The sequence below is a fragment of the Pipistrellus kuhlii genome, unplaced genomic scaffold (assembly GCF_014108245.1).
Source record: "Pipistrellus kuhlii isolate mPipKuh1 unplaced genomic scaffold, mPipKuh1.p scaffold_m20_p_1, whole genome shotgun sequence".
NCBI classification, from domain to species: Eukaryota; Metazoa; Chordata; class Mammalia; order Chiroptera; family Vespertilionidae; genus Pipistrellus; species Pipistrellus kuhlii.
Genome location: NW_023425404.1, coordinates 30,272,874 through 30,296,418, shown reverse-complemented (window position 1 = coordinate 30,296,418; position 23,545 = coordinate 30,272,874). Strand labels below are relative to the sequence as shown.

The 23,545-nt window shown below is 46.0% G+C and overlaps 1 protein-coding gene across 2 annotated transcripts in view; it reads left to right on the top strand.

Moving 5' to 3' along the window:
* PAQR5 (progestin and adipoQ receptor family member 5) overlaps positions 1-23,545 on the top strand; it is a 70,161-nt gene that overhangs the window by 19,408 nt on the left and 27,208 nt on the right. For both annotated transcript variants that reach the window (XM_036437623.2, XM_036437609.2), the window contains exon 2: positions 12,481-12,645. In XM_036437623.2, coding sequence (XP_036293516.1) covers positions 12,595-12,645 — 51 coding nt within the window. In that variant the 5' untranslated portion in view covers positions 12,481-12,594. The remainder of the gene's footprint in view (positions 1-12,480; positions 12,646-23,545) is intronic.

The following is a 23,545-nucleotide window of genomic DNA, read 5'->3' as shown; positions in this document are numbered from 1 at the left end:
GGTCCTCACTGTTCAGGGCTCGGTGGCTGATCCGCTCTGGGTAGGTCTGCTCTCACCGTGGCCGAGACTCCCGGGGTCTCAACACTGGCTGCGACCTGGGAGAACGTAACTGGCCTGGGCTGCAGTGGGCCTGGGGAAGCAGCATGTGTTAAAGTTCCGGGTGTCACGTCAGAGTTGAGGACGCTGGGCTAGTTGCTCAGTGCCCTCCTGTCCAGCTCTGACAATGGGTAAGAATAGTTATACTGGAGTAAATGAACCTGTATACCACAAAGCACTAGAGTAAATCCTTGTAATTTATAGAAAGGCGTTTGATTCAACATTTGAGCTAGTAAAACCAAATATTTCATAATTTTTTAAATACAAAAATGTATAGCAGTTTAGAATATCAAATAAAAATGAATTTATAAAAAGAAACATTGTCATTCTGATCTATATTAGCAGGTAAACAAAAAAGGAAGCATTCAAAACATTAAAATCTGCATACTTCAGAAACGCAAATTTAGTCATGAAAAATGGAAGATGAAATATTTTTTGATCCTTTTTAAAGCAGAATCTTAAATCCAAAGGACATTGGCAGTATCATATGTCACAAGTATGTTTTCTCCTATAAATTTCCTAGAAATTTTCCTGTCTCTCCCCTAGCTGGGGAATGGTGAGAAGATATATTTGTCAGATATCTTTGAATATTTTCCGCTGACAAGGCCTTTTTGGCTTTTTTTTTTTTCCTCCTGATACTGCTGTCTTTTATCAGGAGCCATAGTTTTTGTTTCTCAAGCATTTCCCATTTGTCCTTAAGTTCCTTATCTTGTTTTATCTTGTTCAGACGGGGGTTCTTATGTCAGTTTCAAAACTGTGATGTTGATATTTCATATGTTAGGAAAGTGGGGATACAGTGATAATTGTTCCTACAAGATGCTTTTACTTTATCTTCGGTTATGCAGTGTCTGAGAAGAAGGCAAGACATAGTTCACATTCCAGGGGTATTTTTTGACACCAATTGTCTCCTTTTAACAACATATAAAAAAAACTGAGAGGTTGGTATAGTGAACGTCCATGCCTGGCCTCCACACTCATCAGCTCATGGCCAGACTCTCTCACATCCACCCTTACCCATCACCCCTGCTCCCAAGCAGACTCTGTGGAAGCAGGTCCAAGACCTCATATCATTTCGTTTGTAACTAACTACGTCAGTACATCTCTCAGTGAAAGGGCCCTTTAAAAACATAACCATAGTCCTAGAGAAGGCACAATCTTATCTCCACCGGCTCCTAAGCTTCTAACCCGATCAAGACTAAGAACTGACCATTTCTCATGGTCATGAAATATCCAATGGTCAGGTTTCCCCAATTGCCTCTTCCTTCCTTCCTTCCTTCCTTCCTTCCTTCCTTCCTTCCTTCCTTCCTTCCTTCCTTCCTTTTTTATTTATTTTAAGTATTCTTATTGATTTCAGGGAGAGGGAGAGAGAAAAACATCAATGTGAGAGAGAAACATTGATCGGTTGCCTCCCATATTCACCCCCACCATGGATCAAACCCACAGTCCAGGCATATGCCCTGACCAGGAATTGAACCAGCACTCTATTGGTACAAGGGACAACTCTCAACCAACTGAGCCACACCGGCCAGGGCTCTCACACATTTTTTTAATGGTTTGAGATTTCAGATCTTAAAAATTCTGAAATAATGTTTGAACCAAGCATACTCCACTTGGGCCCTGAAGTACAGGATTCATGACTAAAGCATAACAACTACTGGGTAGAAGGTTCTAGAGAAATTGCCAGACCTGCCACTAGGGTTCAGACTGTGGTAGGCGGCGGAAGTCCTTCAGCTGCTCCGCAAACGGGCATTCATTCAGCAGCAACACGCTGCCCCGTCCTGGGCTGAGCACCTCGCACCCAGCAGGCAACCAGAAAGACTCGGCCAGTATTTTTAATATATTTTATTGATTTTTTTTTTTACAGAGAGGAAGGGAGAGGGATAGAGAGCTAGAAACATCAATGAGAAAGAAACATCGATCAGCTGCCTCCTGCACACCCCCTACTGGGTATATGCTCTTGACCTGAATCAAACCTGGGACCCTTCAGTCCTCAGGCCAACGCTCTGTCCACTGAACCAAACCGGTCAGGGCAGACTTGGCCAGTCTTTTTTTTTTTTTTTTTTTTTTTTTTAATATATTTTATTGATTTTTTTACAGAGAGGAAGAGAGAGGGATAGAGAGTTAGAAACGTCAATGAGGGAGAATCATCGATCAGCTGCCTCTTGCACACCCGCTACTGGGGATGTGCCTGCAACCAAGGTACATGCCCTTGACCAGAATCGAACCCGGGACCTTTCAGTCCGCAGGCCGACGCTTTATCCACTGAGCCAAACCGGTTTTGGCAGACTTGGCCAGTCTTGACCTGCAGGAGCCAGGGCACTGGTATGTCACTGTGAAGTTTGCAGATGGGATGATGAGGACCCTTTCAAGTAATACTGGAATTTAGACTTGAACGGATAGAATTTTGTCAAGAAGAGAAATGGAGGAAGGGGGGGGTCTCACCGGAGTAAACGGCAAGTACGGGAAGCCTGGAGGCGTGACAGCCATCATGTTAAAGGGCAGAGACAGGGATGGTGTGTGCGGCATATGGCAAGGCTGGTGGCAGGCGGGACTGGGGCTGGGTGGGCTGTGGAAAGCTGGGGGATATGCTAAGGAGCCAGGTCTTCAGGGACCTTCTGGCGGGGACCCAATGATTTTGTTGTAGGAGCATAAAGTGTGGGCCTGAGTCAGGGGAGCAGGGCCTTGCAGGAACTCAGAGGAGTTCCGATTTCCAAGCCCTTCCTGGAGCCCCATAGCTCTGAGGCCAGGAGTCCTGGGCGCAGGCCTCTATATGCCCCATTTCCCTTTATCTCCAAGGCTGGCATACAGGAAGTGCTCAGTGTGTGACTAGTGACTGATGACCTAGGCCTCCCAATGCAGGGCTCTCCTGCCCACCCACCTCTGCCTTCACCATGGTGATGACAGAGGAGTCCCCTTCCGCCTCTGACTTGGGAAAGGTGGTTGTTTCTCCAAAGTACCTGAGCTATCTGGCTTTAGGACCTGGGACCCAGTCACTCTGATGGAGGACTGCCAGGCCATTGTTGCCCCTGGCAGGGCCCAGGCAGACAGGCTTCTCAGGTAGGTGTGTGAAGACATGCCACTGTTGGCAATGGATTTGCAAATATTTGCAGTATCATCGTGCCATGGTTTGGCTCACATAGCTAATTTCTTTAAGACCGGCTAAGGGTTAGAGGACTCATTCATGTATTTCCGCTTAGTGGTATTGTTGCTTTGCTAATCCTCCTATATAATAAAAGTGTAGTATGCAAATTGTCCCTTCAACCAGGAGTTACCTGGGAGTTCCACCAGGGGGCGGCACTGGCCAGGGAAGGGAGGGAATACCCAGCCAGCAGCCACTAGGGGACCCTACCAGTGCACAATTTTGTGCACTGGACCTCTAGTCTATATATATATATATATATATATATATATATATATATATATATACTGAACATGCAAAGTGTCCCCTTGGGAGTCCAACTGACTGGGAGTTCAGTTACTCGCTATGACATGTGCTGACCACCAGGGAGTAGCATGGAACGAAGGAAGGCCCTGGCCAGCAGCTAGCAGCTGGCAGCTGCTAGGGACCCTAAGCTGTGCATGAATTTCGTGCACTGGGCAATAATAGCACACATGCTCATTTAGACAAACTGTGTTTTAGAAAAGTGTAAAGAAGAAAGTAAAGCAACTCCCCAGAGCTGACCTCTACTGCATAGAGAGAACCACTATGCACACTTTGAGGAACATCCTTCCATACACTTTTCTGTCCATAAATACACGCTGTTAAACGTAACACAATTTTATATATAGGTGGTATTACAAGATTTATGTTGTTCCATAACCTGCTGGTTTCATTCAACAAGTTGTGACACTGTTTCCTGTCAGTAACCACAGATCTGTAACATTTTTTAATAGCCGCACAGTCCAATTTTGCATGGGTGTACCATAACTTAACCAGCCAGCTCTCTCTTGCCAGAAGTTTGGATCATTTCCAACGTTTCTCAACAATGTGCTAAAGAATATCCTGCAGGCTTTTTCAAATGTGCACAAGTCGCCTAGTGGCAAATATCTAGAATAGCTGGGATAGCTGGAACAAAGGAAAGGTTCAGGTCACTCACAGAGTCCAAAAGCCAAGCTGGAAGGTCGCCATGGCAACCCCTTCTTGCAGCACATGGAGCGCCCATTAGTCACAGCTCCTGCCTGGGAGGGGGGTCAGAGCCAGAGGGAAGCAGTCTGTTTTCGTGCAGAATTACAAACCAAGGACAGAGGGAGTATGAGGGAGCATTAATGCGGAATTCAGGTGGTTTGGGGTGCAACGGTGATAATAGCAGCCATGTATTGAGTGCTTGTTTTCCGATAGATCCCATGGTCTTTCATCCTCACAGGAGCCATTGATACGTTCATTATCCTCTTTTAATGGATAAGAATATTCAAGTTGAAGAGATTAGGTCATCTGCCAGAGGTGTGCAGTAAATGATAGAGCCAGGATTTGAAATGGACTAATATCCACTCAGAATTCTCCTTATCTGACCTAGGGTCACCATCCTCTCTCCCATCATCATCCCTGAGACACCCCACATTCCTCCCCCCCACCCAGTTCTAACTCACCAGCCCCCTCGCCACTCATTCCCACCACATTCAGATGGGGTGCACTGGTCTTCATCTGGCTCTTCTCCAGGGCCACCCTGGCTGCCTATGACTCCACACCCTCCACCACTCCGGTGCTGAACATCGGCCAGCTCCCAGAACTGTGTGCTCTTTCCACCTCCTTCCTTTGGCTCCTGCTGCACCCTCAGCTTGGAATGCCCTCTCCCCTCTGTGGCTGCTGTGCTCCTGTTTTCAAGACTCTGCCTAAACAGTCAGTTGGAGGGCGTCCTAGATTGGAGAGGGTGCAGGCTGGGTTGAGGGACAACCTCCCACCCTGTGCACACATTTTGTGCACTGAGCCTCTAGTCTCTATATAAAAACCTAAGCGACCATGAGGACCAGAAGACTGGCCAGCTCAACGCAGGAGCTGCCCCTGGTGGTCAGTGTGCTCCCACAGCCAGCCTTCTGTGGCCAACCCACCTCCCACGGTCCCTCCCACGGCTGGCCCAGATGGCCCCAATCTCCCACCAGGCCCAGGGGCAACACCTGTGCACAAATTCTTGCACCAGGCCTCTCATGTTAACTCCACTGTTTACACCAGGGTTCACTCTGTGTGCCTTTGTGCATGCTGTGCCCTCTGCACACTGACATGTTTCTGACCTCTTTGCTCACAACAAATGTTCACAATGGGTGGGATTTGACCAATGATAATGTCACGTATCCCCCATGACAGTGTGATCCTGTTATTTTTAAAAGTATGTTAGAAGCCAAAACTGGTTTGGCTCAGTGGATAGAGTGTCAGCCTGCGGACTGAAAAGTTCCAGGTTCGATTCCGGTCAAGGGCATGTTCCTTGGTTGTGGGCATATCCCCAGCTGATCAATGTTTCTCTCTCATCGATGTTTCTAACTCTCTGTCACTCTCTCTTCCTCAAAAAAACAAAAAAACAAAACAAAACAAAACAAAAAACCATGTTAGAAGCCCAAAGTCCCTGCTTTTTGCACTTTCATCCCACTCTGCCCCTCCTTTTCCTTGTCTCGCCCACACTCTGTGTTCAGCCCTTCTCACCTCTCTGTGCTCCTTGAAGTTTCCATCCCTGCACCAGGACAGTTTCTGGTCCGTCTCATCTCTCTGCCCAACGGGAGCTCCTGGAGGCGCTCAGAGAGACCTCAGAAGTCTGGAGTCTGCGTGTCCTCAGCGCCCGGGACAGGGCTGGGGTGCTTTGGAGACTCACTGTGTGCGGAGTGAATGCCCGCACAGCTGCTGGGTGCCATCGACAACAGGGAGAGAGTCTGTGGCAAGAGACAGAGATCTGGGCAAATCTCAGTCTCAGAAGCTGCTGGGAGAAGTGAGCGGGTATCCCAACAAGTACAGTTTAGAGGAGGGGGAGGGAGGGCAGACACAGCTTTGGTGGCAGGATGCTGGAATCCTCAGCAGGAGCGAGCGGAGGTCTTCAGGGCAGTGAGGAAGAGCCGCCCCATGGAATGCCCCCCTGTACCAGCTTTCCCTCCCCTCCTGCCCGCAGGCAGCCTCCTGCCAGAAGGGGGGTGAGCAGGCAGGCGTGGGAAAACATCTGAGAACGAAAATGTTCCCCCTAAAAAAGATCAAAACTATCTCCCTTGTGGGGCTGCCCCCACCCTCATGGCAACCCTGGGCTCCCTCCTGCCACCTCCTACACACACACACACACACACACACACACACACTCACACACACACACACACACACACACACACACACTCACACACACACTCACTCACTCCCAATTAGCCAGAAGAAGTCACATACTCCCACTGGCTAAAGGAGCCCACGGGTGACTTGCTGTCCTCTAGCATTGCTGTGTGCCCTCTGCAAACTGACAGATTTTTCTGATCTCAACGCTCACAACAAATGGCACCATCTCTCTAAAGCTGTAGCCCTCCCCTGCTTCTTCCCCCGAAATCTGACCCAGTCCTCACCACAGGCTTCCGTAGAATTTTGTTTTCATCGCCCACCAGCATCTGACCTGCCAGGCACTGGGCTGCATGGCTCTCTTTTTCGGCAGGAGCTCCCTAAGGCTCGGCTGTGGACACAGCACTGCGTCCCCCGCTCTCTGGCCGAGCCGGGCACATAGACTTGCTATGTGATGGGTGGATGAAGGAATGGGCAAATCAACAAATGGGCCCGCCTTTGAGTAAAACAGTCAGTAAGTTTTTATTGTCTCTTCTTTGATATAAAAGCAGATCTAGCCCCATCTTCAAGAAACCTGAATTGCAGGCACGGAAACAACCACACCTAGAAGAATCTGAAACCGTGTAACCAAGGTCATGGCAGCTGCCATCTGCTGAGGTGCTGCGGGCGGCGCTGTGCAGAGAGCCCCGTGTGCACCGTCTCACTCACTCCCGAGCTTATGAGGGAGGTGGCTCAGCAGTGTGCTCCAGGGTTGTACCTGTGCTTAGAGAAGCCTGGGCTGGAACCCCGATCTGCCTGACCCAGAGCCTGTGATTGCCACCCTCTCACGGGTCAGGGGTTGCTCAGGGGAAGGAGAAGGCAGGGAAGGCTCCTGGGCAGGCTGGGCTGGAAGGCAGCCAGAGAGTGGACAGGGAGAAGGTGCTCACAGCTGGAGGACAGGCTGGAGCCTGGCGGGAGTGGGGAGATTCCAGGAGTTTCAGGGAAGGTTGGGACGGTTCCCCACTGGCTCACTCTGGGTGGCCCATAGTGGTAAATGGTGCCGGCAGTGCCCTAACTCGGTAGCGGGCTGACAGTGCCTGACCAGACACCCTGGCGCACTTTCCCAGCTCAGCCCTGGGGAGAGCAGGGTCTGCAGTGAGAACCACTCCCCGGGCCCATGGGTGGGGCCAGGCTGGTTGCTGGGGTGTAGGCACGCCTGTGAGAGGCAAGGCCAGTGCAGCCTGCAGATTACAGTCTCTGGAGCTCACCTGCTGAGGGGAGGGTATGCCTTCCAGACTGAGGGCCAGTGTCTGGGTGCAGGAGCAGCTTTCTGCAAAGGAACACTCTGCTCATTCACCCACGGGTAGACACGACTCAGAGAGTCCTCCTGTTTCCCACCGCCGGAGCCGGCCCGGCGACTCCTTGCCTGCAGAGGGGCTAAGGGTCTTGAACTTTTCCGGCTCACTGGACAACACTGAAGCCATGGCCCTGTCCCCCATGACACAAATTTACATGTTTACTGGTATGTACTCACATGTGCCCACACATGCACACACACGATTTTACCTATAATTTTATTAACCTTGGGTTACAAACCCCCCATCCTAAGACTACGGATGGGCCCCTCTCCCTGAGTGTGTCGTGATTTATGTAATAGTAGCAGTACCACGACTAGGAGGAGAGTAACACTACTGGTACTTACTTAGAATCTGTGTAATAACTTTGTCTGTTGTTTCATTTTAACACCCCACAGCTCTGACTGGGTAAGTATCAATATCCTCATTTCACCAATGACAACAACGAGTCAGGGAGAGTCACTCAGCCCCGCCAAGGTCCTATCTAGGAGACGGCACAGGGAGACCTGACCTTGGCTCCCCTGAGTCCCCAGCCCATGAGCCCCCCTCCTGTTGCACCTCATCAGAAGGCTTCTGAGGAGCTGGGTCCCACCATGAGAGCCTTCTCCAAGCTCAGGTGGCCAGGGTGCTTGTTACAACGTTCCACGGACTATTAGGAGGGGCTTCTTGCCCAGCCCTTGCTTTGTCCAGATATCTGGAAGAATTGGTCCCCCAAACTCCACGGACATATCATGGTGTGTGTGACTCCAGAGGACATTTTTAAAAGCCATGGCTCCTTACAATGGCATTCGCACATTTTCTCAAACTTTTTTTTGAGTGTGACCTTCCGTAAGAAATACTTTTTTTCCTGTACACAAATATTGGCAAGAATAGCATAACAAACATACACTGAGTGGCCAGATTATTATGATCTCTGAACGCATAATAATCTGGTCACTCAATGTATATCCTATATAATAAAAGGCTAATACACAAATTGTCCATGTCCCCTCCCCCTGGCCAGGCTGACCAAACCCCACCCATGCACGAATTCATGCACCGGGCCTCTAATTACACACACACACACACACACACACACACACACACACACACACTGAGTGGCCAGATTATTATGCGTTCAGGGATCATAATAATCTGGCCACTTGGTGTATATTACTTAACATACATAACCAACAGGAATGTCACAGAGCAATACTTACATTTACTCTAGGCAATACACTGATATTTTGTTCTATTATTTTTCATACTATCCTATTTTTAAGTGCTAGTCATGACCCACTAAATCGATTTTATGATCTACTGGCAGGTTGTGACCTGCAGTTTGGAGAACGCTGCATTACGGACACGTTGACAATGGTTTTAATGAACAGGGAGCTGTTTGAGAGTCGTCTGTAATTTAGCTGAGGTGGGCACTTGGCCCTGGCTGAGCCAGGCTGGAGTTCAGATGCAAGTCAAGTGTCATCTAGGGCAAGCCCCCTTACCTTTTGATACCTCAGTTTTCCTGCCTGTAAAATATACAAGTAATTTTCTCTGTGGAAATTAATAATAATATCAAGCATTTGTTGGAAGCTTACTTGATAGCGGGCCCTTTACTTGGCTTCTCTCTCTTTGATCGTCTAACAGCAACCCTGTGAAGAAAGTACTGCTGCTGTGTCCATTTTACAGATGAGAACACTGATGCAGGTGGAGTTGTTCCTTGCCCAGGGTCACAAAGGAAATGGCAAACCGGTCTTTGAACCCATGTGGCTTGAATCTAGTCCTGGGTCCTCACCTGCTCTGCCAGCTTCCTGAGATGGCATAGTGAAGGTGAGCGAGAGCGAGCAGGCGGCAGGGGGACCTCATGGGCTTGGTGCAGACTGGGTGAGGGTCTCCCCCATTCTCAGGGTGACTTGTGCTAGTTGGTCGGTGCGTAGCTGTCTCATCTCTTTATCCATTTCTTGGGAACAGGGACAGCCCTATCCATCTTTTTTCCTTTGTAACAAAAAACAGAATGGTACGGAGGGTAACCACTCCCCTCTATCCTGTGTGTCACAGACTCTACCACGTTGATGTCCATTAAATTCTCACCTTTTCCTTCAAGCTGCAGCAGCGCACCGAGGGCGATCAGCTGCACCTCAGCCCTCCCGTCCTCATCAGCTGGTAAAAATGCAGTGAGCAGCGGCTAGATGGAGCAGGGGGTGAACCGTGTGCCACTCGCATGACCTCTCACGTTTTTATTATCTTATTTTATTTTCTCAGTGACAGTGGGCATTCGGCCCGTTGGTTACAGGAGCCTGTTCACACATAACCAACTTAACACACATAACCAACAGGAATGTCACAGAGCAATACTTACATTTACTCTAGGCAATACACTGATACTTTGTTCTATTGTGTCTTCAGGTGGTTCTTGGAGTGACGGGGCTGTAATGTGGATGTGGTCACGGGGGGAGGCGAGCACAGCGTGTGCCTGATCTGCCCTCTGACCAGGAGCCCTGTCACCCTCCCTTTTGATGTTCCATGTGGTCGCCCTCCCTGGGTAGTGTGCGCTGTGAGAGTAGGACCATCTCTTTTCTTTTTGCTGCCCATGACACTGGGGGGACCCGGGGAGAACCAGAGGACCAAGGTGGGCCGGTCTATAGAGACGCAGCGTGGAGTGGGCTTTCTGGTGCAGCTGAGATGCCCCCAGCACTGGGCCTCCACCTCGTGTCCTGCCCCTGGTGAGCCCGTGGTGCTGCCGACGTGGCGACCGAGCCCGGGAGAGCCAAGCCACCCAAGGTGCACAGTGTCCCACTCACATCAGCGGTGTTTGTTTGCAAAGCGTTAACTTCCGCTTTTTAACCTGGGCAAAGTGTACATGTGCTTTAAAAAATTATTCTCTTTATTATTCTGTAATTTGGAAATACTACCTAACTTGTTTAATGTGGTAAAACATGTGCAACATAACGTTTACCATTTTAACCACTTTTAAGTGTACAATTCAGTGAATATTCACATTGTTGTTGTGCAACCATTGCTACTACCCATTTCCAGAACTTTCTATCATCCCAACAGAAACTCTGTGCCCATTAAAAAACTTCCCAGTCTTCCCTCCACCCACCCTCTAGTCTACTTTTCGTCTCTGTGAATTTGCCTGTTCGAGGTACCTCACTAAGCGGAACCATACATTTGTCCTTCTGTGACTAGCTTATTTCACTTAACGTAATGTGTTCGAGTTCCACCCATGTTGTAGCATGCATCAGAACTTTTTTTTTTTAATGGAATAATTCTCCATTGTACACCCACATTTTGTTTACTTGTTAGCTTATGGATTTTATGGATAGCTTCTGCTGCTGGATTTGTGTGTTGTTTCCACCTTTTAACTTTTGTAAATAATACATCAGTGTTGTTAAGAAAGCACATTTATGACAATGAAACAAATACAACTGATTGTGCTACAGAATTCCAGGTGACACATAGACATAAAGAACTATAAAAAGTAAAAGTATAAACAAACCACACACACACACACACACACACACACACACAAAAACAACACACAAACCCACACTTTAAGTTCAGAGGAGGAACAGCATTGCTTAAATTAACAGAATTAAATACACGTTTTCTGAAGGCCCAGGATGAGCCAGGCACACAACTGAGTTTCCAAGTATCCGGAGCAAGAACTAGGCCCAGGCAGGTAGCTTTCCTTGCAGGCAGATGTGGCTCAGGCAGGGGTACAGGCAGGGTCCTAGGGCTTCAGAGACGGGGACCCAACCCTCTGGGGGGTTCTAAGAGGTGGCAGGTTTGGGCAGTGGTCGGCAAACTCATTAGTCAACAGAGCGGCAAACCGCGGCTCGCGAGCCACCTGTGCTGACCACAAGCCGCAGTTTGCCGACCACTGGGGTAGAGGAAGCGTTGACGATGGTACATTCCGAGCTCTGCTCTTCCTTTGCTAAGCCAGCTTGTATTTTCCTGCTTCTTGGGCCTGTCCCGAGGACCTGAGTTTCTCTAGTTCACATTAGTCACAGCTGCTAAGCAATCTTAATCCTGCATGTAAACAAGCTTGTTAGTCCGACCGAGTTGCTCTGTCTCCGGCAAGTGCGATGGATTGTCCCGGTCTGGTGTTGTGTGTTGGGGCTCCGGTTTTGCTAAGCCAGCTTAGCAAACACGCTCTGGTTTGCCGTCCGGAAGAGCTGCTTCTCTTCGGGTGATTGGGAGCATGGCTCTCGGTCCTCTTCCGCCCGCTGGTGGGGTCACACCATCTGTCCAGGGGCAGCACGTGGTGCAGTGGGAAGTGAGCGGTCCTGCCCTCCCCTAGCTGTGCATCCTGGGGAAGTTATCCACCCTCTGACCCGCATATGCAATGGGAGGGGCTCCGGTGCCCTCGCTGCCCTTTCCAGCTCTACAATTCAGTGGTTGCCCGTGTTCTGATTTCATACCTTCCCTCCACTGCTCTTGGAGTGACTCCGTGGCTTGATAGTTTGGCTGTTGGTTTTAAGAAAGCCTGGTTGCCGAAACCGGTTTGGCTCAATGGATAGAGCGTCGGCTTGGGGACCAAAGGGTCCCGGGTTCGATTCCGGTCAAGGGCATGTACCTTGGTTGCGGGCAGATCCCCAGTAGGGGGTGTGCAAAAGGCAGCTGATCGATGACTCTCTCTCATCGAAGTTTCTAACTCTCTATCTCTCTCCCTTCCTCTCTGTACAAAATCAATAAAATATATTTTAAAAAAAAAGAAAGCCTGGTTATGTTGCCATCGTGAGCAAGGTCTGATCCATAAACGACCTGACAGTCTTGATCCAGCTGGATCCAGTCTTGGGCTGAAACTGATGGGGTTTCTCCATGCTCCTCTTTCAGGGAAGCAGCCTGGGCACCCGCTGGCCAGGCTCCCCAGGCCATGTGAGCGCTCCGAGGGAGACCTGGTGACAAAGAGCAGCGACCACCCACTGGCCTTCCCGACCCGGCCTCAGGATGCTGAGCCTGAAGCTCCCCAGGCTGCTCAGCATAGACCAGATGCCCCAGGTAGGTGCCCTCCTTCGCATGGCTGAGCTCCACGTGGCGGCGAGGATGGGGCCCCTGCCACGGGGGAGGGCTCTGTCCTCAGTCAGCTCTGCGCGGGCCAAACCGTTCCTCCCAGACTCCTCAGGGAGGAGAGCTTCCTGTTCCTTCACTTACTGCAAACCTGAACATGGAAATGCTCCCGAAACTGTTTGTGACATACCCCTCCCCTGTGACATCTGTATTTTATCCTGAAGTGACGTCGTTGAGACTATGGATTTGAGTGGAGGAGGTGAAGCCAATATCATCTTGCAGGGCGGAGGGTTTTTTAGATCCTCCCAGGGGAGCTTGAACTCAGGCCAGGTGTGAAGGCCCCCCCAGCAAGGGCTGTGCTGTTGTCCCCATCACTGACAGGAGGCCCAGGCCGGGCAGGGGTCAAGGTGATGAGAAGGGTGTTGGTGGGCCTTCGGCCTGCCCTGGCCCATTACCGGGGAACTCTATGGCAGTCATCCCAGAACCCCGGAACTCCGGGCAGCTGCATTCCTAAGAAAGCCTTCCAGGAGGCCGGCCTTCTTGTGAGCTGTGCTCTGGCCAACCGGTGCAAGCCCTCCTTCCCTTGCACAGAAAACACCGTCTCAGGATACCCTTGTTTCGGCATCCAATTTCTTTGCTCTTTGAGTGGAGAAGTGTTAGCTCAAGGAGGGTGTCCCAGAGGGAGGGGAGAGCTCAGTGGCACATGGTTGACCACCGAGCACAGACTGCACTCCACAGCAGCATGAATGGGAGGGTGAGAGCAGGTACCCTGCCAGATGCTCTCCCTGATAGCGGGTGAAGCTAGGTCTGTGGTCAGCACACTGCAGCGCATGAGCCACATGCTGCTCTTTGGCCCCCTTGAGTGTGGCTCTTCCACAAAATACCATGGCCTGGGCCAGTCTATTTTGAAGAAGTGGCATTAGAAAAAGTTTAAGTTTAAAAAACTTGGCTCTCAAAAGAAATTTCAATCGTTGTACTGTTGATATTTGGCTCTGTTGACTAATGAGTTTGCCGACCACTGAGCTAGGTGATTCCAGCAAGATGACATTGAGGGGAAATCAAAGATGACGCAGGGCTGTTTTGGTGGGAAGACATGAGGAATGTAACAGGTAACAGGCCAATTCAGAAGAAAACTGGGTTCCCTGGCTGTCGAGCAGAGTGCCTGCCTCAGGTCCCTCAGGGCCATCAACTCGCCTTCCTGGTGCGAATGTTTAGGTGGTTGATTCTACCCACAGAGTACTAGCGGCTGTGATTAGTGGGGTCACAAGGTGACTCTTCGTCCCATTCACTTGTTAAGTTTTTATTAACTGCCTGCTATGTACAAGGCATTACTCTGGAATAATCACATACCAATCCTGCCCTGGCATGAGCACCTATGTTGCAGAGTGGGTTAGGGTGTGCCCCGAGAGGGGCAGATAGGGTCCGAAGAGTGATTGGCACTGACAGCAGGTTAGAGGAAGGGATGCGGGGCGGCCCAGGGAAGGGGCCAGCTCAGATGTGTTGTGAGGGTTGTGGGAAGAGCATTCCAGGTGGAAGGAACAGTGTGAGCAAAGACCTGGAGATGGGAAACCTCAGGGCAGGTGTGGGACTCGGGATGGTGATCACCGGACATCCCCCGGGGTGTTCTGGTCAAGGTCGGGTGCAGAGTTTGTGCAGGAGAGAAGTGGAGGATGGTCTCAATGGGTACTTTGGGTAACCCGCTAGAATTCCAAAGATGAGGGCCGGGCAACTTCAGAGAGCTAAAACGATGAACATGTCTTCTCTGTCCAGTTTCTGTAAGCGATGGAGATGACAGTGTCCTTTTCAGTAAAATGGCACTGATCAGAGGTGGAGAACCCACATCAAAACCTTCCTTGGGCTCCCACACCCTGTACTGGGGCTTCCCAGCATCCTGCCCACCATTCCTGCCCGATGAGAACACAGAGTGGCTCCGCCCACCTGAAAGATAGTGTTACAGGAGGATTTGGTGAGAGAAGGGAAAGGCAATTTTTAAAAATATATTTTTATTGATATTTCACAGAGAGGAAGGGAGAAGGATAGAGAGCCAGAAAAATCTATGAGAGAGAAACATTGATCATCTGCTTCCTGTACACTCCCCACTGGGGATGTGCCCGAAACCAGGGTACATGCTCTTGACTGGAATCAAACTTGGGACCTTTCGGTCTGCAGGCTGATGCTCTATCCACTGATCTAAACTGATCAGGGCAGGAAAGACAATTTTTTACATTAAAACAGGTGCAAGTATATTAAGGAGGGGAAAAAATGCATAATTTGCATAAAAATTGAAATAGGAGACTTCATGCAAATGTTAAGCTTACTTTTGGTGGATACTGTGGGTCCCAAGACAGTCTGCAGAGTGACCTTGGACAAAATACTTATCTGCCTACCTCAATTACCCCTTCTGTAAAACTGGGGAATAATAGTATCTGCTTCCTAGGATTACCGTGAGGGTTATATGAGATAACTCATGTGAAATGCCTGGCATACGGTGAACTAACACTGGCTGTCATCATTATGATTGACTTTCCTAAGTCCTCCAGGTGACTTGGATCGGTAGAGCGCGTGGGTGGGAGACTTTGAACAGCCCCTCACGCAGACTCGAACCCAGGCTCCCAGGCCTGACTCCTACCCACCTCCTGCTCAGTTTCCCATCCATGCACCGCTTTCTCTAGCGCCAGTGGTCTCTTTAGTCTCCCCGCCAGCTTGGGCATTCTCCTGATCCCTGTTTGAAGAAGGCTTTCTTTTTTTTTTTTAATATATATTTTATTGATTTTGTACAGAGAGGAAGGGAGAGAGATAGAGAGTCAGAAACATCGATGAGAGAGAGTCATCGATCAGTTGCCTCTTGCACACCCCCCACTGGGGATATGCCCGCAACCAAGGTACATGCCCTTGACCGGAATCGAACCCGGGTCTCGTAAGTCCCCAAGCCGACGCTCTATCCATTGAGCTAAACCGGTCATGGCTGAAGAAGGCTTTCTTAACCCACTACGCTCTGTTCCCCTTTCTGGCTTCCTTCTTCATCCAGCTGCACATGTCCTCCCCCTTCCCCGAGGCCCTCCAGCTGCTGTTGGTTAGGACCTCTGCCCTGAATGTTAACCAGCTGTGTGGCCTGAGGCACTTCCCCACCCTTTCTGAGCCTCACCCATGGGGCCCTGGACAGCAGGACACCCACCACCTCTCAGCATTGTCGGAGTTACAATTCTCGCACTTTCCTGGCTGAGAGATTACGCACAGGAAAGGGCAGTTTCTCCCTTTCCTCACAAGGTGGGACTTGGGTACATGCCTCCTCATTTCTAGTCTCCTTTGTAGCTAAAAACAGGTCTGGGTATGTTCTCCAGTTATTAGAGATTTGAACAAATACCTAAGGGATGAAAGAAGTATCTAGGCATTGATTCCCACTCAGACCCAATTTAGAGACAACAGAGATGTCTAGATAGGACGTTCATATAGATATAGAGTGACACTTTGACATGAAACAAGGGCATTTTGTGTCAAACTGAGGATCTTTTATTAACGACAGCCTCGGCCTGCAGGTTACAGGTAGGCACATGACCGTCCCAGATGCCTCGGTTAAGGGGCACAAGGCAGGAGGATGCCCTGAGGTGCTTTGCAAAGAGGATTTCCCGCCTTGCACTGCGGCTCTGCCCCTGACCGTGGGAATTCTAACAAGACTGGAAACTCTAAGCCTCGGTTTTCTTATCTGTAAAATGGAGGTAGTACCTGGTAGGCCAGTCTCACAGGGCTATTGTGAAGATCCGAGAAAAATTAAATAGAAAAGCCTGGAAGGTGTGGCTCGCTCAGCTGGCTGAGCACTGTAGCAGACGCCAGGAGGTTGCTGGTTTGATTCTCCTTAGTGCACATGCCTGGGTTTCAGGCTCGATCCTCAGTAGGAGGTGTGCAGGAGGCAGCTGGTTGATGTTTCTCTCTCATCGGTGTTTCTATGTCTCCCTCTTCCTTCCTCTGTCTCTAAAATTAAAAAAATAATAATAATTAAAAAAAAAAAATATATATATATATATATATATATTTTTTTTTTAAGTTAAATAAAGCAGTGGGATTATTATGAAAGAAAGGAAGCATAGGCCAGCAAATGGCTGGGAGTGGTGTTGGGTAAGTGGCCTTGGGCACCCAGGAGCAAGGAGCCATCTCAACAGGCAAATGGTTTCCCTGGCGCAGGGTTTCTGAAAGTGGGAGTGTGGCTCACCACCATCAGAATCCCCTGGGAGCTTATTAAAATGCAGTAGCTGTCTTGATTGCAGGCACTTCGGTATCCTCTTTATTGTCAGCAAAAAAAATGCTTTCAACATTTCATCATTTAAGAAAATGTTAGGGGTGTGAGTGTGTGTGTGTTTGTGTGTGTGAATAATCTTTATTGGGTTAAGGATAGTCTTCTTTATTCCTACTTTCCTAGGAACTTTTTTCTCTAATTAGGAATGAATTCTACAGGACCTTTTCCCTCCCTCTCTATATATCTTTTGAGGTGGTCGTATAGGACTTGTTAAGTTGTTAGTGTGGTGAATTACATTGATTGATTACTAATGTTAAACTAACCTTGCATTTAAATACAATTTGGTCATGGTGTGATATTCTATTAATCTATTGCTAGAATCCATAAACTAATATTTTGTTTAGGATCCTTAAATCTATTGAATGAGCTGGCCTATAATGTTTCCTTCTTATACTACCCGTGCCTGGATTTGGAATTGAGATTATGCCAACCACAAACAAGTTGGGGAATGTTGCCTATTTATCCTATGGAAAAATTTATAGGATTAGAATTACACATTTCTGAGTGTGTGGTAGGATTTATCTGTAAAATGTCTGAGCAGGGCCACTGTGTAGCCTACTCCGAGGGAGCACCACTCACCTTCTTGTCTACATGAATGGCAGCCTGCAAAATTGTTCAGGGAACAACTCAATTCTATAGCTGAATTTTATTTGTGGAGAAAATTTTTATGTAATAGCTTTGTTGAAACATGTCACATACCATAAAATTCACCCTTTAAAATTATACAGTTCAGCCCTGGCTGGCTTGGCTCAGTGGATAGAGTGTCGGCCTGGGGACTGAAGGGTCCCAGTTCGATTCCAGTCAAAGGCATGTACCTTGGTTGCGGGCACATCCCCAGTAGGAGGTGTGCAGGTGTGCAGGAGGCAGCAGATTGATGTTTCTCTCTCATCAGTGTTTCTAACTCTCTACCCCTCTCCCTTCCTCTCTGTAAAAAAATCAATAAAATATATATATTTTTTTAAATAAAAAATAAAATTACACAGTTCAGTGGTATTTAGTATGTTTACATATACAAAGTATGTTGCACATAACCATCACCACAGTAAATTTTAGAACATTTTCATCACCTTTGAAAGAAACTATCAATTAGCGAAATTCTTCCCCCGCTTCCCCCCGCCCCCCGGCCTATGGCAGCCATTAATTTACCTTTTCTCTCTGTGGATTTGCCTATTTGGGATATTTTCCTATAAATGGGCTCATACCATAGGTGGCCTTTGGTAGATGCCTCTTAGCAAAATGTTTTCAAGATTCAGCTGTGCTGTCGCATGTGTTAGCACTTCGTTTATTTTCTATGGCTGAATAATATTCCATTGTATAGATGCACCGTAGTTTTTTATTCACTCATCAGTTGATGGACACATGAGTTAATTCACCTTATTGGCTATTATGAGTAATGTTGCTGTGAATATTTGTGTACTAGTTGCTATATAGACATAGTCTCAGTTCTGTCAGGTGCACGCCTACAAGTGGAATTATTGGGTCATGTGGTAACTCTGTGCTTAAGTTTTTTATTGTAGTGAAATATACTTAGCATAAAATTTACCACCTTAGAATTTTTAAGTGCATAGTTCAGTGGTATTAAATATATTCACGTTATTGTCCAACTGCCCCCACCATTCATCTACATAATTTTTTTTTTTTTTATCTTGGAACACTGAAACTCTATATCCATTAAACAATAACTCCCCATTTTCCCTCCCCACCGCCTCAGACAACTACCGTTATACTTTCTGTCTTTATGAGTTTGGCTACTGTAGTTCCTCATATAAGTGAAATCAGACAGTATTTGTCCTTTCATAGCTGGTTTATTCATTTCACTTAACATAATGCCCTCAAGGTTCATTCATGTTGTAACATATGTCCGAATTTACTTCTCTTTTAGGGCTGAATAATATTCCATTGTTTGCATATACCACATTTTATCTATTCCTTCATCTATCCATGAACACTGGCTTGCCTCTATGTTTTAGCTGTGGTGAATACTTTGAGACCCTCCTTTCAATTATTTTGGGTATATACCCAGAAGTGGAATTGCTGGGTCATTTGGTAATTGTTACATTTTTTAGGAACCACCATTCTGTTTTCCACAGTGGCTGTGCCTTTTTACATTCCCATTGACAAGCACAAGAGTCCCAATTTGTCCACATCCTCACTGACACTGTTTATTTCTGTTTTGTTTTGTTTTTAATATATAGTAACCATCCTAAGGAGCATGAGATGGTATCTCATAGTTTAAAAAATATATATATATAGATAGATAGATAGATATAGATATATTTTAATTCAGAGAGGAAAGGAGAGGGGGAGAGAGATACAAACATCAGTGATAGAGAGAATCCTTGATTGGCTGTCTCCTGGATGCTCCACACTGGAGATGGAGCCTGCAGTCCAGGCATGTGCCCTGAGCAGGAATTGAAACGTGACCTCCTGGTTTATAGGTAGAAGCCCAACTACTGAGCCACATTGTCCAGGCTCTCATTGTAGTTTTGATTTGCTTTTCCCTTATTATTAGTGACATTGAACACCTTTTCATGTGTTTATTGGCTATTGTATATCTTTGGAGAAATGTCTACTCAAGTCATTTGCCCTTTTTTAAATTGGGCCAATTTGTGTTTTTATTGTTGAGTTGTAAAAGATATTTATATTTTCTGGATAAAAGTCCTTTATCAGCTTACGATTTGCAAGCATTTTCTCCCATTCTATGTGTTATTCCCCCCCTCCCCCCCACTTTATTGATGGTATCCTCTGAAGCACAAAAGTTTTAAATTTTGACATTATCTCTTTTATTGGTGTTGTTCCTTGTGTTTTTGGTGTCATATCTAAGAAACCTTTGGCTAATCCAAAGTCATGAAGATTTTTTGTTTGTTTGTTTTTAATTGTCTGAAGTATTACAACTAGTATTACATATGTTTCCTTTTTCCCCCATTGACCTCCCCCCCACTCATCCCCACTTCTCTTCCTGCCACCCCAGCACATGCCCTCACCCCTCTAGTGTCTGTGTCCATTGGTTATACTTATATGCATGTATACAAGTCCTTTGGTTGATCTCTAACCACCCCCCACATTCCCACTGAAGTTGGACAGTCTGTTCAGTGCTTCTCTGTCTATATCTATTTTTGTTCATCAGTTTATGTTGTTCATTATATTTTCCAAATAAGTGAGATCATGTGATATTTATCTTTCTCTGACTGGCTTATTTCACTTAGCATACTACTCTCCAGTTCTATCCATGCTGTTGTGAATGGTCAGAGTTCTATCTTTTTTACAGCAGCATAGTATTCTATTGTGTAGATGTACCACAGCTTTTTAATCCACTCATCTGCTGATGGGCACTTAGGCTGTTTCCAAATCATAGCTATTGTAAATTGTGCTGCTATGAACATAGGGATGCATATGACCTTTCTGGTTGGTGTTTCTGGTTTCTAGAAGTGGGATTACTGGGTCAAAAGGGAGTTCCATTTTTAATTTTTTGAGGCAACTCCATACTGTTTCCCATAGTGGCTGCACCAGTCTGTATTCCCACCAGCAGTGCGCAAAGGTTCCTCGCCAGCACTTGTCATTTGTTGACGATAGCAAGGTCATGAGGATTTACGCATATTTTCTTCTAAGAGTTTTATCTCTTTTGTGATCCATTTTTTAGTTAATTATTCTTTTCTTTTATGTATGAGTATCAAGTGGTTCCAGGACCATATGTTAGAAGGACTCTTCTTCATTAAATTGCCTTGGTACCTTTATTGAAAATCAATTGACTGTAAATACAAGGACTCTTTCTGTAATCTAAGTTCTATTCCATTGATCTATTTGTCTATTCTTGCCAATATCACATTGTCTTGATTATGTGGCTTTGCAATAAGTTTTGGGAAATGTGAGAATTTCAACTTTGTTCTTCTTTTTCAAGATTGTTTTGGCTGTTCAGGGTTCCTTGCATTTTCCATATGAATTTAAGGATCAGCTTGTCAGTTTACACACACACACACACACACACAAAGACAGCTAGAATTCTGATAGGGATTACATTGAATTTGTTGATCGATTTGGGAAGCATTATCATTCTAATAATATTAACTCTTTTAATCCATGAACACAGGTTGTCTTTGCATTTCTTTAGGTCTTCTTTAATTCTTTTAGCGATGCTTTGTAGTTCTAAGTGTGCAGGTCTTATACCATTAACATAATTTGCTAAAATTTATTTCTAAATATTTTATTGTTTCTGATGCTGTTATAAATGAAATTGTTCCCTTAAGTTGATTTTCAGATTGTTCGCTGCTTGTAAATAGAAATAAAACTGAGTTTTGAAGATTAGTCTTATATCCTGCAACCTTGCTGAACTCATTTGTTAGTTCCGACCATTTTTTAGTGAATCCTTTAAAATTTCCTATATGTAAGATCATGTCTTCTGCAAATACTTCTGCTTCCTCCTTCCCAGTTTAGATGCTTTTTATTTCTTTTCCTTGTCAAGTTGACCTAGCTAGACCCTCCACTATGATATTGAATAGAAGTGGTGAGAGCAGACATCCTTGATTTGTTCCTAATCTTAAGGAGAAAGCTTTTCATTTTCTATCAGGAAGTATGTATGTTAGCAGGTGGTCGGGGGTCTGGGTGAAAAAGTGAAGGGGGTTAAGTAGAAAAACCCCTTCATAGACACTCACACAAAAGAAGTATATTACCTGCAGGCTTTTCATAGATGGGCTTTATTGGGTTGAGCAAGTTCTATTTCTATTTTCCTGAGTACTTTCTTATTATGAAAGGGTATTGGATCTTTTTTAAAAAATATATATTTTATCGATTTTTTTACAGAGAGGAAGGGAGTCGATGAGAGAGAAACATCGACCGGCTGCCTCTTGCACAACCCCCACCGGGGATGTGCCCGCAACCAACATACATGCCCTTGACCGGAATCGAACCCGGGACCTTTCAGTCCTCAGGCCGACGCTCTACCACTGAGCCAAACCGGTTTTGGCAGGGTATTGGATCTTATTAAATGCTTTCTCTGCATCTACTGGCATAATCATGTATTTTTTGTTTTTCTCTCTTCTGAATTAATCTTGTCAGTTTGTTATCTTTTTAATATTTGGAAAAAGGCAAATTTGGACTCAGTGGAGCTTCTATTATGTATTTTATATCTCCAATTCCATTGGGTTTTTATTTTGTTTTGTTTGGGTTAATCTCATCTGAGGATATTTTTTCCCCCTTGATTTTTAGAGAAAGTGGAAGGGAGGGGGAGAGATAGAGAGAGAGAAAGAGAAAGAGAAAGAGAGAAAGAGAGAGAGAGAGAGGTGAAACAAACACGTTGATTGGTTGCCTCCCACATGCACCCTTACTGGGGCCTGGAATCAATCCTGCAACCGAAGTACATGCCCTTGACTGGAATTGAATTCGGGACCCTTCAGTCCGTGGGCTTATGCTCCAACCACTGAGCCAAACTGGCTAGGGTTCTATTGTGATGGTTAATTTCTTTCTACTTTGGGTTTATTTTATTTGCTGTTCCTCCTCTTAACTTCTTAAGTTAATCACTGCCTTATATCTATTTCTGTATTGCTTTAACTTCAGCCTATATGTGCTATTCTAATTAATTTCTAGTGTCCATTTTGATTTCTTATGTGACTTATGATTGCTTAGACATGTTTATTTTTTAATTCCCAAGTGTCAAATGGAGTCTTAATGTTATCAATTTAACTTAATTGATTGTTGTCTGAGAATGCCCTCTGTACTACGCCAGGCCTTGAAATTTCTTCAGATCAGCTATATGATCTAACACATGATCAATTCTCATAAGTCTTCTAAGTGTACCTGAAAACACTGCATAATCTCCAACAGCTGGGGGCAGCATTCCATGTATGTCCCATAAGGTCAAATAATTTTATATTATTACTAATTTTGTTCAGCTTGATCTACCATAATTGAGATGTATTAAAATGTTCCACTATGATAGCAGATTTGTGAATTATTCCTTGTGGATAAGTAAGTTTTTACCTTATGTGTTTTGAACCTGCATTTTTTTAGGTATATCCAAGTTTATAATTGTTATATCTTCCTGGGGAAGTAAATTCCTTATTTTTTCATAGGATTCTCTTTGAGTCTAGTAATGCTTTTTGTCTTAGAATCTGACAGTCATACAGACACTCCAGCTTTGTGTTTCTTGTTATTTGTCTGGCTTCTTTCTTTCCTTCCTTGGACTTTCAATCCCTCACTGTCCTTATATTCTAACTGTGTCTCATGCAAATGACACATAGTTGGATTTTATCTAGTTTGACAGAATTTGGTGTTAACTGGACAGTTTGGTCTGATTATATCTATAATAACTATTGACATATTTGCATTTATTTCGGTCACCTTAAGTGCTTTCCATTTGTCCTGTTTTCTCTGCTTAGTTATCCTTTCCTTTTTTGCCTTCTTTGAATTGAGTTTTATATTCTTGTTCTCTATTTTCCTTTTAACATTCTATTTTCCCCTTTACTTCTTTTATAACTCTATTTAGAAATATGCTCCATATTTATTAGTTTTGTGGCTACTCCACCTATTTTAATATGAATAACTGTACTAGGCAGAAAGGGCTAAACTATGCTGACTTTCAGAATTTCTCCAGATAAATTGATAAGT